Source organism: Taudactylus pleione, unplaced genomic scaffold (assembly GCF_031769625.1).
Source record: "Taudactylus pleione unplaced genomic scaffold, aTauple2 ptg000393l, whole genome shotgun sequence".
Lineage (NCBI taxonomy): Eukaryota > Metazoa > Chordata > Amphibia > Anura > Myobatrachidae > Taudactylus > Taudactylus pleione.
This window is the reverse complement of record NW_028284794.1, coordinates 581,541-602,032: the sequence shown is the minus strand read 5'-3', so window position 1 is coordinate 602,032 and position 20,492 is coordinate 581,541. Positions and strand designations below refer to the sequence as shown.

The 20,492-nt window shown below is 43.4% G+C and overlaps 1 protein-coding gene across 1 annotated transcript in view; it reads left to right on the top strand.

Moving 5' to 3' along the window:
- LOC148506830 (uncharacterized) overlaps positions 1 to 18,569 on the top strand; it is a 68,851-nt gene extending 50,282 nt beyond the window's left edge. Inside the window, exons 5-10 of the mRNA XM_088446078.1 lie at positions 5,876 to 6,238; positions 9,252 to 9,356; positions 10,844 to 10,871; positions 13,091 to 13,152; positions 13,239 to 13,285; positions 18,103 to 18,569. Of these exons, the coding sequence (XP_088302204.1) occupies positions 5,876 to 6,238; positions 9,252 to 9,356; positions 10,844 to 10,871; positions 13,091 to 13,152; positions 13,239 to 13,285; positions 18,103 to 18,237 (740 nt within the window). The 3' untranslated portion in view covers positions 18,238 to 18,569. The remainder of the gene's footprint in view (positions 1 to 5,875; positions 6,239 to 9,251; positions 9,357 to 10,843; positions 10,872 to 13,090; positions 13,153 to 13,238; positions 13,286 to 18,102) is intronic.
- Positions 18,570 to 20,492: the final 1,923 nt, after the last annotated feature.

Below are 20,492 nucleotides of genomic sequence, written 5' to 3'. Positions count from 1 at the left end.
TTCAAAGAATAACATAAAATACAAACTTATCTGCATCCACCAGTTTGTACCGGCTATGTCGCGGACGATGTGCATTCCCACACGGCATCAGTGACATTGCCCAATGAACCAGCTTGCACCCAGCTTTCATGAAACTTGGTGAGTTAGATAAATGGTGCATAAGCAAACAGTTGACAGTTAGTAGATTATTATCTGGAGCACCATTATCACACACCACAAGTTTCAACAATTCTTGTTAAGGCATGAAACTAGATTTAAGTTATGATTTGACTATAGACTAAGGTCCAGATTCAATGATGTATATTCATCCAAGGAAACGTTATACAGATGTGTCCACATTCATCTATCATCCGCACGCTACAAGTCATGCTACACATAATGCGGGAGCTTTGCGTGACTCTGTAGCGCCGAGATTCTTTTGTGCAACTTTTTACCTTCAAATTAGTCTTATTTGCGATGCAAATTGTTAGCACAAGCAGCTTCTGCTGATTAAAATGATATGCAGCATGAATATGTTCTGTCTGTGACTGGGGGTATATCTGCATGCTAAACACTATGTTACAGTGTTACTGACACTGTAACATAACATTTCGCATGTAGATAAAACCACAGTCACAGACAGGACATAGGCATGCTGCATATCATTTTAATCAGCAGAAGCTGCGTGTGCTAACTGTTCGCAACACAGTGCAAATAAGATGCATTTGAAGGTAAGAAGTCTCAAGAAAAGATGCTTGGTGCTACCGAGTCATGCCATGGCATGACTAGAAGAGCTGGTTAACGCACAAGGAGACTAGATGTATGAGGATACATCTGTACGTTATGCAATAACATATGTTAAGTGCATGTGAAGACTGGGTCCTGCAGTCTCCATTGCAGACATCCTAACCCACAGCATGATTGTTAAGCCATGATATAGGGGGCCTGGTTGGGCCCCATTTTCAAAAATGGAGGTGTAATGCCTCCATTTTCCTGGAGGGAAGAGATCTACATCAATGTATGCAGATTCTTGACCTCTTGCATGTCCAGGCATGGCCAAAAGATAAACAATTGCAATACATGACTGTGATTGTTACAATGGTGATACCAGCCTGCAAACTCTGATTTATGTGTGATGACTTCTGTACAGCTGTACAAATCCATCCATCTCTGAATCCGTTCCTTTATCTTCAAAAAACATGTTACAATGTAAGTGATGGAAATTAAAATATTTGCATGTGTTTGAAAGTGCCTGCTTTATAATTGACCTGGTTCTGCGTCTTCCTCCCAAATGCCGCTCTGTGATAGGGTGGAGGAGGTGGCATTATTCAAGCCCCCAGATGAATGGGTAGATGGTTGGGCAGGTGAGAGGGAGTGGCTAGGGATAGGAGGTTGGGCAGGTGAGAGGGAGTGGCTAGGGGTAGGTGGTTGGGCAGGTGAGAGGGAGTGGCTAGGGGTAGGTGGTTGGGCAGGTGAGAGGGAGTGGCTATGGAAAGGAGGTTGGAGAGGGTGGAGGGTGCTGCTCTCTGGCATCTTCGACCAAGTGCTCGCTGTTCTCCTATGAAAACAAACACACAAAAAATAAGTAATAATAATAAAAAAACATTGGACATGATTATCATGTAAAAATAATTACTAAGGAGAACTCCTGGCATGAAAGGTAGAACACTTCCCTGAATGGGAATTGAACCCAGGTCTCGGCGGAGAGATGCCATATTGTACCCACTAGACCATCAGGGACGTCGGTGTTGGAAGCAAGTTGGTCTATGTAATTAGAGAAGATTGTGGCAGTAGATTGACCAGGCTAATACTACATTGATACTGTAGAAAATAATATAACACTCTTCTTACTGTAAACTAGAATGCTGGAGTGGTAGATCTTGGCAACGTATTCACCAGGCTGGAACTGGGTTGTCGCTATAGTCCAGGATCCAGAAGCACTCAGATGGTAGTAGGACCAGATGCAGACCAAACACCAGAATGGATAGTGGATGATGATACCAGGAACGGCATCAAATGGAGCAGGAACCAGGAACACTCACCATGCAGGGAGAATGGTATACACAGGCGAGTTGCAGGTTCAGATAGCAGAAACAGGTTGAGATTCTCTGTGCTGCTAATGGGATAGTTGCCCCAGGTGTAGATCACTTGCAGGAATCTGTATAGCAGCAGGAAGAAGCAAAAAATTTATTAGTACTTACACTGGGGGTAGTTCAACTTACATGCCTGTAGAAATAGGGAGACAATATATATATATATATATATATATATATATATATATATATATATACTTTCTTTTTAATATATATATATATATATATATATATATTTTATAGTTTTTCAGTTATAACACTTACTACATGCAAGCACTGTTTATTAATTTCTATATGTCAATAACACAGGAAAAGAGGGCATCAATAACAAACAAGGTGCATTATGGGCAAGAAAATTTGCATATAGGCAAATTACCTTGCGAATAGAGCATTGTGGTTGATGTGGTGCTTGCACTCTTTTCCTGCAAGGTTGACATATGGGAATTAGTGAGTGGTGATTGGTATGTGGTGGGTATTGTGGGAGAAGAGATATATTAGAAAAAAAAAAAAATAAATTAGTCTCTCTAATATAAAATGTTTCTGATATAAAGGGACATATAAGAAGCCTGATACACATTAACAATCAATGGAGGACACTTATAAGAGCAGAGGAGACAGAAGGAAAACAGTGGTGGTAGTAGTAGTGGTAGTATGGTAGGGGAAAACAGACCCAGGTTGTGACATCCTAGTGGTAGTAGTAACAATAGTTGTAGCAGGATTAGTAGTTGTAGCTATATTAGGAGTAGTAGTAGTAGCTATATTAGTAGTAGTAGCAGAAGTAGTACTTATAACAATAGTATTAGTGGTAGTAATAGTAGTACTAGTAACAGTAGTAGTAGTATCAGTAGAGTTACTAGTAGTAGTAGTAATGCTAGCAGCTGCCATCTCTCATGGATTCACAACTGCAAACACATGTTAATGAGCCACTCACCACCCAGTGCTTAGAGACGCCCACTGAGAGCATCACACTATTGCTGCTCACACACACGAAACTGAAAACACGGAACACAGATCAGGTGGCCATCAGCCTTCTCAGTAAGTCTAATCTGCTGCTGACACAGCCGTCTCCAGACAGAGGCCGCTCCTGCTGCCAGTAAGGGTGCAATGGCTAAATTATAGATGTCCAGAAATCAGTGTATAAATGGTCTGACACGCCTGCATTTCTTTAACTATCCCCTTAACCTCCCCCTAACACTGACTGCCTGGCACTCACTTTGCGAGTGAATCCTGTGTGTGAGTGTAATCATATTTTAATCACTGCACATGTAAAATGAAATTGCAATGTGACTTCACAGAGAAAATGATGCAAATGCAAGATAGCAACCCCCACTGCACTGAGGACACTGCTACTCCCACTGCCGACACCCCCGCAGTTCCTCCACCACCGGCACCTCAGCACTTCTGACACCACTGGTGCCCCTGCAATGAGGACACCACCAGCACCCCCGCACTGCAATGAGGACACTGCCAGTACTCCTGTATTGCAGACACAACCAGCACTCAGGTACTGATGACACGGCCACCACCCCCACACGACCAACACCACTGGCACCCACACACTCTTGGCTTCCATACACTGAAGATAATGCCAGCACTCTCTATCACCTTAAATGATTGGTGTATCCAACCTGCACTGTATCCGACCCGCACTGTAACCTGGACTATATCTACCCTGCACTGTATCCGACCTGCACTGTATCCAACCTGCACTGTATCCGACCTGCACTGTACCAAACCTGCACTGTATCCAACCTGCACTGTACCCAACCTGCACTGTATCCAACCCGCACTGTTACCTGAACAATATCCACCCTGCACTGTACCCGACCTGCACTGTATCCAACCTGCACTGTATCCAACCCGCACTGTATCCAACATGCACTGTATCCAACCCACTGTATCTGGCCTGACACTGTATTCAACCAACACTGTATCCCACACTATATGCAACTTGCACTGTAATCTGCACTGTATCCAACCTCCACTGTATCTGACCCAAACTGTATCCAACCTGCACTGTACCCTGCACTGTATCTGACCTGCAGGTACAGAGCACTGTTTTTATGGTTGGGGAGAATTTGAGGACTCAACAAAAAGGCTGACTGATTGGGGCTTTACATGGGCACAGAGTGCCAGTCATCAGTGGTCCAGTGCCCCCAGGATGGACATACATATTGGTCACTGAGACTAGGCATGTGCTGGGGGCATGTGCACTGGTGTAGGGGGCATTCATGTCTGCTGTCGCTACATTACACATGGTTTAGTTTTTTTACTTTTTGCTGCTTGTTTACTATGACTACTTTAGAGCAAGGATATTCCACGCACGATTCTTAGTAAATTTCTGTGTTGGACTGTTTTGTATTGAACGTACTTGATTTGATTGGTTATTGCTAATACATTACTAATTTGTAAAACATTTGTAAACAGAAATTACTGCCGTGTGTTTGTGCCACTGCTCTGGTGGTGGCTTAGTTTAGCCGGCCAGCCTTTGGCCTATGTTGGTGAACAATATTGTGAGCTGTGAAGTGGTCAAAATTTCCTGGAAATGACTGGAAATTTATGTTATTAAGGTTAATAATACTGTAGGAACAAAAAAGGCCCAAATTATGTGATTTTAGATTTTTTTTGTCAATTTTTGGAAAAAATCCAATCCCAAAATAAGTTACAGCGTTTTGGCAAAACCAAAACCGGATGATGAATTTTAACCAAAACCAGCAAACATGGTCCAGAGCACATCTCTAAATATCACCATTGCGCCCGCATCTGAATCAGTACCTTTATCATTGAAACAGGCGACGTCTGGTGTGAATGTGTGAGAGAGATAGAGCCTGTTAGGTGTAAAAGTTATTATGACAGCAGTGAGATACACAGGTGTGAGTCAGGCTGGAATTTGGTAAACAATTGGGAAAAGTTTCTTCTCTTAGAGATATAAAAGACCCCTGAAAGGGCTTTATTTATTTGGGAGCAAGGTTTTGCGCCCAACTTTTAATTACCGTGGGTATGCGCGTTCCCAACACCCATGGCATTCAAGTAAAAAAAAAAAAAATGCCCGCAGTGTTTTCAGTACTGAAAACCCCACGGTGTGAGAAAAAAAACCTACTTATCTCTTTGGTGGTCTTTGGTGGTCTCCATGGCTCCCGGTCATCACCCCTCCATCTTTGGACTGGGGAGGTGGCTGCTGGGAGATGTAGTTCTCCTTGCTGCAGCCTCCAGGGGGGTACATACATGAGGGTAACACGGACACACACAATCACTCATACACACTCACACATACTTACACACCCACACAACATACTGTACTAACACACACCGATGCTGTAGGGGTCCCAGAGCATTTCCTGACCAGTTTTCCAAAAAATTTAGGAAAAGTTGGTCATGCTCTGGAGGTGCTCAAAAAAGTTAAAACCTTTCAGCGCTCAATTGAATAGCAATAATCTCGCACCTGCAGGAAAAACCCCGCAGGTGCAGGATCTCGCACCTAACTGAAAACCCCCCCTATGTGTGTTTTTTCTTCTGCCATTTGACATTTTCAGATGAGTAGCAGCATTCTCCATGCCGCAGGGCACATGGGAAGCATTGCCTCTGATTTTGAATACAGTATTTATTCTTTTACCCTGCGCTTTCATTGTTACAGCATACAGTTTTATAAAGATCAGGCAGAGAGACAATGTTACATGTGATTTTAATGCTAGCATACATAGATCATTTTATTCTTAATATGTGATATCTCTAATAATAACTCTTCTGTAATGATAATTATACTTCTAATTTGCATTACTGCATGTCTCATATTATATTCTTAGCCTCTAACTTTGATCCTGAAGTAATAACTCATCAGTCTGAGCCATCAGGGAGCACAGAAGACTCTGTCACCCTCAACTGCTCGTACTCCCTCCCACAAGGCAGAGACCCTATGTGGATTGGAATCTACTGGAGAGTTGGCAATAGAAGTGATGTGTATGCCTACCACCCCTCCAAAGAGATGGTTCATCCCAGCTACAGAGGAAGGACAGAGCTGAGAGGACTGGCTGATCTGCATATAAAGGGGGTTCAAGAAACAGACTCTGCTACATATTACTGCTTCCTGGTGCTCAAGTTCTGTGATGGGCTCAACAATATCAGATCATTGATCCAATATGGCAGCCGGACAGAACTAACTGCAGAAAGTAAGAACAGGATACAAAAACAGAGTTACACATACAGGGTCTGATTCAGCACTGCTGATCGCAGATTCCCAATGTTCGGGAACCTGCGCAGGCGCCATAGCTGTTTCTGCGAGCCCACACACAAACTGGCAGCAGACTGCCAGTGATTGACTGCCGTGCGAGGGTGGGGAGGGGGCGGCGATGCCAGGTTTTGAGAACTATATACTATGACCACAATATATTTAATATAAATTAATGGGTCTGCTTTCTAATAAATCACTGGTTTATAATAATAATAATAATAATAATAATAATAATAATAAAGGCTTATAGAAAAGACAAATACTTCACAGAAAAAGCAAATAACATAACAAGAATAAACCTGAAACACTTGTTTCTTATTGTATCGTGAATCCAAGCCACATAGACATTTAGCTATTTTGTTGCAAATTCCAAGTAGAATATATAAAAAGGCATGTATTTACTGATCTGTTCTTAGGATGTCTGTAAAATACAACTATAGATTATACAGTACATTAAATACACACATATATTTTCTGAGAACATCATTTGCAGCGTTAACTTGGATCATTTAGTATATTGAATATGTTCAACTGTGAGTTATTTGTGTATGCATCTATGCATGTGTATATGTATATGTGTGCAATATGTGTATATGTGCATGTATATGTGTACATATTTATGTGTATGTATACTTAGGAGGAATTATTAAGGGAGAACCTCTATTTGTATAGATTTAACATGAGGCTTGTTTGGCAATTTGATGCATTAGGTGGATTTCTGCTATTGAGAAAATCTAGATACTTATGAGGGTTTTACAGCAAAAAGGAGAGGGGGGGAGGAGCAGGTGCACACTATAAGTACTAAGAATACAAATTATCAAAATATCTATAATAGACTGCAATAATTAACATGGTTTTAAATGTAAGGTTTCTTAGTACATGTTTGGCCAAAGATGTGTGTATTTAAGGTACATTCTGAAGGTGAGACCCACTCGCAAGCGGGTCAATGTTCCCCCACTGCGCATGCGCCCCCTTTGGCGTGCGCATGCGCGAGCCCCAGGGAGCAATGGCAGCTCCGTCGCTCCGGGGCTCGATACAAGAAGGGTTGGCTGTCGATGTTGATTGACAGCTCGCCCCGTTTTGTAGGTGGGGAGGGGGGGGGGTGGCAGCACAAACGCCTGCCATTTTTGGGCATCTGCCATTTGTGGGCGGCCCTACTGACATCACTCGTAATGTCAGTAGTGGACTTCCTGCTCTATTAGAGCAGGAAGTGCACTCTGGCTTGCGGGAGCCAATACCCTACCACAGGATCTCACCACTAGCCCGATGGTTGCGAAAATCGTGACCATCTCCAGGCCGCTCACACAAGTTGTGGGTGGTCACCCACAGCTGTGCGAGCGGCCTGGAGGCTGGAAAAAAAAAAGAATGCCCTGATTCAGAGCGAGCACCTCTGAATCAGGCCCTGTGTCTCCAGTCTTGAGAAAGTCCCAGTGTATCCAAGGGACGAAATGAGTTGACGCCAGCCTCCAGTCCAAGGTGCTTTCCAGCCAATATTTTTGCTTCTTTATACCTGATTATCCTGCTCTCTTCAATAACCATTGTTGGGAAGAAGATCCGGAGTACCTGTATCACAGCCAGTTTACGCTGGGATTAGCAGCGGCTGACAGGAAGCAGCTGAACAAAGATTATTTCAGCCACTATACGCTATAAGCGACATTGCTTCACACTGCTGCTCCTCTACACTGTTGGATAATACCTACTGTCGGCCTTATACCTCAAACAACATAACCCTGGAAGAGAAATATATCCTAGCATGGCCACGCTAAACAGAGGACCGACAGCTACCATCTAGTGAAGGATATCGGGGAATTCAAAACCAAGGTAACTCTGTATCCACAGATGCACTACTGGGACGCCAGTGTGCACGGAGCATTAGTACACAGCAGTGTATTTATTTTACTCAGCTTGTTTCCACACATAATGCATATACATCAGTGACTGTATTGATTAACCACATTCATAATCCCCTCTGATACCAATTAAGTGGATTCAAGAGAAGTTATTCATATTAATTCAGTTGCCTTCACATTGCAACAAAATAGCTAAATGTCTATGCTGCTTGGATTCATGATACAATAAGAAACAAGTGTTTCAGTTTTATTCTTGTTATGTTATTTGCTTTTTATGTGAAGTATTTGTCTTTCTTATAAGCCTTTATTATTATTATTATTATTATTATTATTATTATTAATCAGGTATTTATTAAACAAGCATCATGTTTTCCTATTAGAAAGCAGACCCCTTGATTTATATTAAATATATTGGGGTCATATTGTATATCTCTCAAAACCTGTCGCAGTAGTCAATATACATTATATTGGATCTGTGCTTTCAACTAAGAGATTTTTTCTCTGTGGTCCTAACTAGACCACTATTACTTGCAGCCATTTTTTTGATAATAATAATAATAATAATAATAATAATATATTTATCTAACAGCGCCAGGAATTGTAAGCAGTTTTTCTGCTCAAAGTGTGTTTATTTTTGTAAAGATTTAAGTGGGTCTATAAAATATTGCTAAGGACTGACACATCTGCTATTATTTTCTCCAGAAGCTGTTTCTCGTTTAGGACAACGTTGTCTTTCTTATTTGTACAATCTTTTTATGATTATCGTTTTTCAGCTTTGTTTTTCATTTCAAACACCTGTGGGTAAATCCTTATTTATTATTGTCTGAGGGGTAATCTATTTCATGGTAGCGCAGACTATAGTGTATGCATACAGCAAATCCAGATGGTGTCTATAATGGTTGCGACTGAAAGTGGGCATCGCAGCCCTTCTCCGCAACCAGGCACATGGCCTATAGTATAATATGTATCCTGAGTGCCCCTTAATGGAGAGAAGATTCCATGTTACTAGGAATGTGTAGTAATACTGGGTAGGATGACTGCATTTTGTCACTTTTGTATATCTATTCATCCAGCAACAATGATTCTATTACTGTGTTACAGATGTGGCTCCTCCTGGCAGTCAGTGGACATTGCTCATTGGCTCAGCTGTTGTCCTGCTGGTGATAATCATTCTGTGTGTTACAGTCATTGCCCTGAGGATGAAAGGTGAGATACTGTGCTGTAATGGTCATATGGGATGGAAATAAAGTGAAGAAGGAAGGGTGAGCTTGTCGTAATTGTTGACTCTGTCCTTCCAACAATCAGACAGACAGGGGCTTTGAGTTGATCCCCCCCCCTGCAGGGTGACACATGAGCAGAAAACTAAGACTAGGGGATACATTTATTAAGATTCATGTTTGGTTGAGATTACAATCGCAGGTGTGTTTGTCCAGTTTTTAAAACTCGGAAATTTACTAAAGGGAAACACGGGTGTGAAATCCTGAATCTCTCTGCAAAACACGGGTGAAATCACAAATATAAATAAATACATCATTGCCCCCCTCCATCCCCCAGCATGACTGGCACTGGGCTCTTTGAGCCAGTGCTGGTTCTACAAAATACAGGGGTCAAAAAATTAAGGGTCTCCTGTATTTAATGAACCAGCACCAGGATCTTGTATCTGGCACCATAAAGTGGTTCCCCCGTTGACTTTAATAGTCGGAATGAATTTTTATAACTCAGCAGTTCCCCCCATTGAAGTCAATGGAGGGAACCATTCATTGGCTGAGAGGCAGAGACTCATTCAGCCAATGCATTTATAAATGGGAAATGTGGTGGCTGAACTCATATTTGGGAAGTACATTGCTTTCAGGATAGTACTCTGTCCAGTGGGCTCTGCGTTGGTGTTTTTTAATTTTATCATGTCCAAGGATGCTTTGGAACGAAGAGGACATGAACCAAGCGGTGGGTGAGTATGTTGGGAGAGAAATTGTCATTCTGGTCTCATTAGGATTCTGTTCTTGATGATATAGTATCCAGTAGACTGATTGTTCTGACATGTATAGAGAGCTACACCACATTTCTCAATTGCCACTCATGGATTTTGTTACTACACATTCTAGAGTCACACGTCTCCACTTTTCACTCCCGGCCAGCCTGACCTATATGCTGACTAAGCTGGTGCATAGATCACCAATCAGCAGAGGGTGCTAAACTAAGTCATATCCATTGTAAAGCTCTTATATCTCCCCCACAATCAATAATATATTCCTAAGGACTGGATACTTATAGGTACATCAGCAACTGACCAAAGCCTCTAAAAGATAAAATACTGAAGTGAAGATAAAGAATCTGGCAGCTTGAATGGTAACATCCCCAGGGATATGCAACGATTACAAACCGGTCAGAGAAAATGTCCCTTGATAAAGATCCCCTAGAGCAATAGGTGGTATATTTACTAAAGGCTGATTTTAACTGATTTAAAATTGATGAAAATCAATCGACATCAATGTTGTGTTTCCGGGGCTAAATCACACGTTTATTAATACTTTTCATCCATTTTCATCAATATTAATTCAAATAAAATCGACCTTTGGTAAATATACCCCTCAGTATATAAAGCAGAATTTAATTATAAATATAACTTTCAATAATTGCTATTATTTACAATCTAATGATATAAATTACTAAATAACTTGTTCATTTATTTTCAGGCATTATTTGCCATAAAGACAGAGGAGTGTGAGTAATTCTATATTGCAGAGTTATCTCTTATCCTGCTTCTCTCTATAATAGTGCTTCTCATAGTAAGTCCTCCCAACACAATTCAGTCCAGGTTTTAAGGCTATCCATACCTGAACATAGAAGGTGAGGTATATTATGTCTACAATCATCTTGTCAACACAGATGAAATGTGGACATGATTACAATGTTAACAAAATGTCCCTGGTCTAGTGGTGATTTACCTGGTATGGGGGGTTTAGTGGAGTCCTAACCCACCAACTAGTATCTAAACCTAACCTTCACTCTCACAGCCTAACCCTAACTCTCCCATAGCATAAAACTAACCCTCCCCCTAGTGCCTAAACCTATCCCTCCCATAGCCCAATACTAATAACACCCAAGTACTCAACTCTAACCCTCCGCACCCATAGCCTAATCCTAACCCTCCTGTAGCCCAATATTAACCTTCCCCAAGAGCCTAACCATAGCCCTCCCCAATCATAGCCTAACACAAACCATCCCCCAAGTGTCTAACCCTAACCTTCCCCTCCCATAGCCTAACCTTAACCTTTCCCCTAGTGTCTAACCATAACCCTCCCCTTCCCTCTAGTGCCTAACCCAAACCTACCCTCCCATAACCTAACCCTCTCCCTAGTGCCAAGCCATAACCTTCCCCTCCTATAGCCTTACCCTAACCCACCCCCTAGTGCTTAACCCTCCCTCTAGTGCCTAACAATAACCCTCCCCTCCCCATAGTGCCTAAACCTAAATTACCCTCCCATAGCCTAACCCTAACCCTCCCCCTAGTGCCTAATCCTAACCCTCCTGTAGCCCAAAAGTAACCCTCCCCCAGGTGCCTAACCATAACCCTCCCCTCTTATAGCCTAACACAAACCATCTCCCAAGTGCCTAACCCTAACCTTCCCCTCCCATAGCCTAACACTAACCTTCCCCCTAGTGTCTAATCATAACCTTACCCTTCCCTCTAATGCCTAACCCTAACCTAACCTCCCATAGCCTAACCCTAACCCTCTCCCTAGTGCCAAACCATAACCTTCCCCTCCTATAGCCTTACCCTCTCCTACCCCCTAGTGCCTTACCCTCCCCCTAGTGCCTAACAATAACCATCCCCTCCCCTAGTACCTAGCCCTAACCTACCCTTCTATAGCCTATCCCCAACCCTCTCCCTAGTGCCTAATCCAAACCCTTCTGTAGCCCAATAGTAACTCTCCCCCAAGTGCCTAACCATAACCCTCCCCTCTCATAGCCTAACACAAACCATCCCCCAAGTGCCTAACCCTAACCTTCCCCCTAGTGCCTAACCAAAACCTACTCTCCCATAGCCTAACCCTAACCCTCTCCCTAGTGCCCACCCATAACCCTCCCCTCCTGCAGCCTTAACCTAACCCTCCCGCTAGTGCCTAACCCTCTACCTAGTGCCTAATCATAACCATCCCCTCCACCTAGTGCCTAAACCTAAACTACCCTCCCATAGCCTAATCCTAACCCTACCTTAGTGCCTAATCCTAACCTTCCCCTCTCATAGCCTAACACAAACCATCCCCCAAGTGCCTAACCCTAACCTTCCCCTTCCATAGCTTAACCGTATCTCTCTCCTCCCATAGTCTAACCCTAACCCTCCCCCTAGTGCCTAAGCCTAACCTTCCTCTCCCCCTAGTACCTAGCCATAACCCTCCCCTCCACCTAGTGCCTAAACCTAAACTACCCTCCCATAGCCTAATCCTTACCCTACCCTAGTGCCTAAACCTAACCCTCCTGTAGCCCAATAGTAACCCTCCCCCAGGTGCCTAACCATAACCCTCCCCTCTTATAGCCTAACACAATCCATCCCCCAAGTGCCTAACCCTAACCTTCCCCCTAGTGCCTAACCCTAACCATTACCATCCATAGCCTAACCCTCGCCATAACTGTCCCCTCCTGCAGCCTTACCCTAACCTTCTGCTGCCAGTCCAGACAGAATGTTGACATTTCAACAATGCCGACATCATAACTGTAAGCACTGTGGTGTCGTCATTATGACTACTGTACATCCCTAAATTGATGGTTAAATCAAAATGACTGAGACACTATTTAAGTCATCTGTGCTCAAGTATGGATATCATAAAAACCTGTATTGTTATTGTGTCTTGAGGACCCTGCTCTGTAATTCTCACCTGTCTCTCACTGTCTAAATTCCATATATTTACATTACATCTGTTCTCTCTGTCTCTTTCCAGGGAATATATGGATCATACCACATCTGGTTGTGCTCCAGTGACCCAGCATATCCCTGTGACCAGTATGTGTGATTACAGTATGACTGATATAATGAGACAGTAATCCCCGCAACACTGTAATAACATTGTATCTATTCTCTTCACCCAGTGCCAGCGTCAGATGATGAATCCAATGATATCCCAAATGGTCAAGAGGTGAGAACTACAGTACTAACATATAAAGAAGAATTCAGTAATACTATGGGGAAATATACTAAATGGGGGGGGGGTGATAACTACCTGCGTTGCTGCGTGTTTTGGGATGGTTTTGAAACCACCATAAGCACAAAACTACCAGAAACATAAAAGTATAGTCACCACCATCAGACACATATTGCCCCATTTTTTCATTGGTAAAGAAATCACCAGATTTATCAATTGGGTGTTTTGAAAACTGCATAAAAATTGTGAGTATGATCCACCATACAGTAAAAGTGGATGTGAAGGTAAGACAGCTAAAACAGCCAATCAGAAGGTGAGGACTCCTAATACGCTGTGCGTAAAAACGAACACATTTGGTCACACCATCGGATATATCGCCAATGGAAGTCGCAAAATGTCCATCTTAACAAGGCCACCGATGAAAGTGTCACTGCGACACGCCCGTGTCTGTGTAGCCACCCCCCATTACCAACCACAAATGTCCACTGAAATTGCCTCTCTCTGTGTCCAATTTGTTCTGTGACCCCCAGCAATAGCCATCAGGACACAAGCACAGTGTGACTCGGACGCATGTGCAAAATATAAACATCGGCCGACATCATCACTGCATCCACCTCTAAATCAGGCCCCTGATGTACAGCAAGACCTGTAACTGTATATTAATGCTTGTTAGTCCAGATAAGGAAGAAACATACCATTATAGATCCTTGTTACTAATTACCTAATGGCTAGGGAAATATAGGTATCCAGTTAATACAATGAACATTAGAATGTAAGCTCTCACGAGCTGGGCCCTCTACCCTCATGTGCTTCTCCTTACTTATACTTTCATCTGCTCCTCACTCTCCACTAGGGCACCTAATACTTGGTTGCTTACGCCCTGTACTTTATTTGAATGTTATGATCACTAATGCAGCAATGTATATAAACCTTGTCCTTGTCCTGCATTGTACTGTACTGTAAGTCACTTATTGCTTGTTCACTTATTTGTCTATGTACTTTATAATGCGCAGCAGAACACTTGTTGCACCATATAAATAAAGGATAATAATAATAATAATAATAATAATAATAATAACAACAATATAGAATATAGAATAAAATAAGATGTCCCAGTGTAGGGGATCTCCTTTATTAATTTGTTAGTTCACTCCCTACTTGACCCATTTCAGTCTGGTTTCTGTTCTTTCCACTCCACTGTAACTACCCTCACAAAAGTCAGTAATGACCTCCTTGCTGCCAAATCCAAGAGCCACTACTCTCTGCTCATTCTTCTCCACCTCTCTGCTGCTTTTGACACAGTGGACCACCCTTTCCCCATGAAAATCTTTCACTCCCTCGGTCTATGTGATACTGCTCTCTGCTGCTTGTTCTTCTACCGCTCTTACTCTCCCATTACAGTAGGTGTCCCCCAAGGTTCTGTTCTTGGACCTGTTCTATTCACCTTCTGTATGTTAGGTGAGCTCTTAAGCTATTTTGACCTGGAATATCATCTCTATGCTGATGATACTCAGATCTACCTATTTCCTCAACCTCTTCCGATCTCTTCTCACTTGTATCTCCAACTAACTCTCTGTTATCTCTTCCTGGATGTCCCTGCATTTTATTGACATATCTAAGACTGAGATGATCATCTTTCCACCCTGCTGCATAACCTCACTTATCACAATTTCTTTATCTATTGATGGCACAACCATCTCCTTGTTATGGTCTCTTAGGAATCACCATGTAAGACCCCTAGAACCACGCTGGTGAGATCTTCTGCCAGTAACAGCCACCCGCTGTTCCCTTAGAGCTTGACATGCTCACTGGTATTTAGCTGGCCGCCTGGTCTTATGCTCGGGAAAGTAGGGGCTTACACGGTGGTGGTTCTGATAATTGGATGTGGCCTAGTAGGCCTAGCTGTGGCTTTGAGTGCCGAGTTGTGGCTTTGAGAGCTGAGGTGTGGCTTTGGGAGCTGTGGTGCAGCTTTGGGAGCCTAGGTGGGGCCTTGAGGGGCAAGAAGTCATACTGATGTGAGGATGCATCCTTGAGGGTAGAGATGCGGCTTTGAGGGCTGAGGTGCAACATTGAAGTCAAGGTATGACCTTTAGAGTTGAGGTGTGGCCTTGAGGGATCAGATATGGCACTGGCAGCAAGATGCAACCTTGAGGGTTGATGTGTGGCACTGAGGGCCGAGGTACTGCTCCCTACCTTTAGAACTATCTCCCTCTCCCTACAATACTTTACACCTCTCTACAAAGCTTCAAATGGGCACCCAAAACCCATTTATTCATCAAAGCCTTCCATCTCTCATCCTAACCCTCTCTCCCATGCTCACTATCTACCCTATCTGTGTGTCCAATGACTATCTGCCCCTCCCCTTAGAATGTAAGATCTTACAAGCAGGGTCCTCTTCCCAATGTGCTTTTCCTTCCCTTACTTATACTATCATCTACTGCATACTCCGAATAGTGACACCTAACAATTCATTTCTGCCATCCTGCTGCTTATTTTTAGTGTTATGACAGCTGATGCAGCAATATTTATATACCATGTACTTGTCCTGCATTGTCTTATATTGTAAGTCGCTGTTTTTTTGTTCTGATCATTTATTTATTTATGTGCTTTTGTTAGGTGCTGCGACAGTGACGTCACAAGGAAGGTGCGGTCCACACCCGGGTGTCACCCACCGAGGGGTGACACCAAGGTGCAGACTCCCCCTCACTGACAGGAGCTGCACTGTAGCATTAAGTGCAGCACTTGACTCCTGATACTGAGGGAGCCGGCTGGCACTTTAAACAGGTACCTCCTGCACCTACCCAAGTAACAGCCATGGGGATTCTGGGCACATGGCCAATTCTCCCATGACCACGCACCCATATCACGTGACCCTTTTTCACAACATACACATCGTCCCTCCCTGAACTGTGCTGCAGAACTGTTGTGGTGCCATATAAAAAAATATATATAATTATAATAATGTCTCTATAATGTAGACATACATTATATTTGTTTTCTGTAAACAGGTAAATACGGCATTTAGTTATTGCTGTATATGATCCCCACGAGGGTGATTCAATAAATAGACTTTCTTACACTATCAATAGTAGCATCTTAGAATGGTTACTTATCCCCAAAGTTCTTATAGGTCTTGCTGCCTGTATTTTAGTCAGAACATAGCGCTACACATGTATTACACATATAACACACAGATATGTTATTATTTAACATATAGAAGGGTAACCCAGAAAGTATAGACCACTTGCACATTCCCACCATACAGGTCATTCACCCTCCCCAATCCCTCTTGTTGTATTTATTTCATATTGCTAGATGTCCAGTTATTGGCTTGTCCCTGGGGCTCCTCCCTTCTACCAAACATATCCTAGCAGCTTGTTATCCAGTACAGGTAGCAAGTGGCAGAGCTGGGAATACTGATATATTGCCAAGTACAGAAGTGGCTGGAGACCTGCTCAACACTAGCACCCAGATAGGTGAGGGAAGGCTGCTTAATATTGGCCACCAGATACAGATTGAGGAGTTGTATATGTCTTATTGTGGCAGGATCACGAGAGATGGCACTGGTGAGCAGCAGATTCTGTGTGGGGCAGGACAGATCCGCCCACACAGAGTAGAAAAGCAATGTGGGAAGTTGCCTAATGCCTGCCTTGTGGAGACTGCTCCGGTGTGAGCTGATGAGGAGGCCGACCAGTCAGGCTGCTGTTGGAGACAGTCTATGTGGGACTATGGCAGCCAGAGAGCCCAGTGAAGCTAAGCAAGCCATTGGGGGCCAGGAGGCCTGGGTCTGTACCTGCAGGAGGCAGGGGGGAACCACAAAACTCTCAGACTGTGTGACATTGAAGCAGCTGGGCTGCAGGCTGAGGAAGCCAGGGCCTACTGTATACCTGGAAGACACAGGGAAGGCATAGAGACTGACTGTGTTTGTATAGCTGTGGCAGCCAAGCCAGGCTGGAGCCGGCGATAGACCTTCAGAGAAACAGGCTGAGACTTTATTGGCAGATTAGCTGCACCCTTATAGAGGGGGTTCAAGAAGTGAGTTACATGCCCTAACTAGGGGCTAGGTTGTTTATTATTTACTGTTTGTTTCCTGACTTTCCATGCTGGAAAGTAAAGCATCATTTATTTACTTGAAAGCTGTGTGTGGACCCTCATTAAGCACCTAAACACTGCACCAATCCATGCTCTGCCACGTTAATTTCCCCCAAGATGTCACACTTATATATTCTGTTTATAGCATTTGTTGCTAATTGTTTATTTTATAATTGTGTATTGTGGAATTATGTATTATCCACTTTTCTTTGTGTATTGTTTAGTACTGTTAAATGTGTTCTCTTCTTGCCCCCATCTGTGGCACCTTGCAACTAATAATTAATAGTTATTACAATAGCATTAGCCACCAGGAGAGGAAGTCTGCTCTAATGCAGCCACCAATTGTGAGACCTGGGATACACTAACCTCCAGACTGGGACTTGTGTCCTTTCCAATCTGTACTGTTTAACAGGTTTGTCTCATTGCTTGTCCTGTTGCTATCTGCACTGCCCAGGGTGCTTACCATTCTTATAGAATACAGTGTACAGTGTATCCAATGGTTCGGTTACATTTTAATTCTGTGTTTCAGATGTTGTACAGACACCAGATAATGTCACGGAAAACCTCATACTTACTGTATTACAGAGAGTAATGTACTGTGATTGGTGACAAGATAGTAATGACAACTGTACACAATCTCTGTGGTATATTGTAAAATGGAGCATTGTGTACAAACAGTTAATACAGGTAATACTCACTCTTCTTTTTTATGTTTGCAGGACCCCGAGGGGGTTGTCTACGCACATGTGACTATAGCATCACACCAGAAAGGTTCAGCCAATCAGAGAGAAGAGGAAAATCCGGATAGAGATCAGCAGGTTCTATATGCAACTGTCAGGCGGAATGTAGATTAAAAGTATTAATCAAAGGTTTCAAAAAAACAAACCTGGTTCAAGAAACCTGTATTACTAAATCCATTAAATCAGGACTTGTTTCTCAGGATTGTTTCACAACCTTGCATTTTTTTATACTATATTTGATATTGGGCCTTAACAGAGATGTACAGTAAGTTGTGCGGTGCAACTGTGCAAAATGATGCAATAGCAGCAGGAGACGTCTTACGTATGTAATAAACCCACTGCAGACTTCTGTGATCTGCTGCTACATCCGAGAACGCTGCAGCGGATCAACTGAATGAACTTCAGGGTAACCCTCAGGTTACTCAGGATGTCCGGTGAAATCACACTGCCGAGGGAAAGTGAAGTTGTGTCTGTGTCTGGTACGCCCAGAAAATGGGACCAACTGGCCCCCAATTCTGGTACGCTTCCTGATGCTGCACCTTATCAATCTTGCTACGGCTTTGGTGGCACTGGAACTGGGGGTCTGCAAACTCTTTGCAGCCCATAAAGGTTTTGATTCAAGAGACAATTTTCTTTACTGCGTATTATGGGAGAGCAAAAATGGCTGCTGATAGCCATGTTTAATTCAGTGCTTTTATGGGGGTGTCAGGCCTCAGGTTTTCAGGCCTTAGGTGGTCAGGCCTTAGGTGATCAGGCCTTAGGTGATCAGGCATTAGGTGATCAGGCATTAGGTGGTCAGACCTTAGGTGGTCAGGCCTTAGGTGGTCAGACCTTAGGTGGTCAGGTACAGTATTAGGTGGTTAGGCATTAGGTGGTCAGGCCTTAGGTGGTCAGGCATTAGGTGGTCAGACCTTAGGTGGTCAGGCATTAGGTGGTCAGGTACAGTATTAGGTGGTCAGGCCTCAGGTGGTACAAAGAATGTGAAAACTACATGTTATATATCTCCAAGGTGTTGTCCTTTAGTATCTATACATGCGTTAGTTTGTTAAAAGTTTCTTATTAGTATTTAACCAATAGTGTAGTTGGAAACAGATTTATACCCATATTTGTAAGTTATGTCCTCGGCCCACTAGCAGGATGGTATAAGAGTTTGGGACAAAGCAAATTCTAATCATCTTTCATTTAGGTCAGACTCGCAGACATTGCTGAGTTACCCAGCTCCTGAGATGTTGGAGGGGGCTCCTGGAAACGATGAACCATTTATATCCTAAGCAGTTGAGCTAACGAGTTAAACAAAGTGACATTTTATAATATACTTTTGTTTTACTTTGTAATAAATATCTTTTTAACTGAGATATGTGTTTGTGTGGCAAAAGTACCTTATCTTGTCCTACCAAGGACACTGCATGAAAGAATTGCAAAATAAGATCATCAAAATCCAATTTGATGTCCAGGAAAACTGTCTGCTGTGTGGAACTTTCATTTATTTATGTTATTGCAATGTTCATGCTCTGGAACTTAGTGTATGTAAATACGGGCAATGCAGAGTCGTAGGCAATTCTGTCTCTCCAGTTATAGACAGGACTGAGCTGTAATGTTGCATTCTACGCTTAGATTTGGCGAGGAAAACTGTCTGCTATGTGGAACTTTCATTTATTTATGTTATTGCAATGTTCATGCTCTGGAACTTAGGGCCTGATTCAGACCCGGTCGCAAGCGCTGAGCACTCGCAACCGGCTCGATGTTTGCCTACTGGGCATGCGCACGACAGAGCCGGCTCTGTCGTGCACATGCATGAGACCCGGCTAGCGACGGGTGCTCCATCGCTCCGGGTCTCGCACCAAAGGGGGCGAGCTGTCGATGGTGATTGACAGCTTGCCCCGTTTGGTAGGCATGGCCGGGAGGTGGCTTCACAAATGGAGGCGTTCCCAAGCGAACGCCTGCCGTTTGTGGGCGGCCCCACTGACATCACAAGTGATGTCATTGGGAGAGCTTCCGGCTCTATTAGAGCCAGAAGCTCTCTGGGGCTTGCGGCCACGAGACCTTACCACAAGAGTCTCGTCGCAAGCCCGATGGTCGCGATGGTCTTGACTATCGCGACCATCATCCTGGCCGCTCGCAATAGCTGTGGGTGGTCAGCCACAGCTATGCCAGCGGCCAGGAGGCCGCACAAAAAAAAAAAAAACAGCGTCCGGCTCTGAATCAGGGCCTTAGTGTATGTAAATACGGGCAATGCAGAGTCGTAGGCAATTCTGTCTCTCCAGTTATAGACAGGACTGAGCTGTAATGTTGCATTCTATGGCTAGGTTTGGTGAGGGCCTGTCGGCAGAAAAGTGTGCCGTCCGGATTTATACATGCGCATACACTAA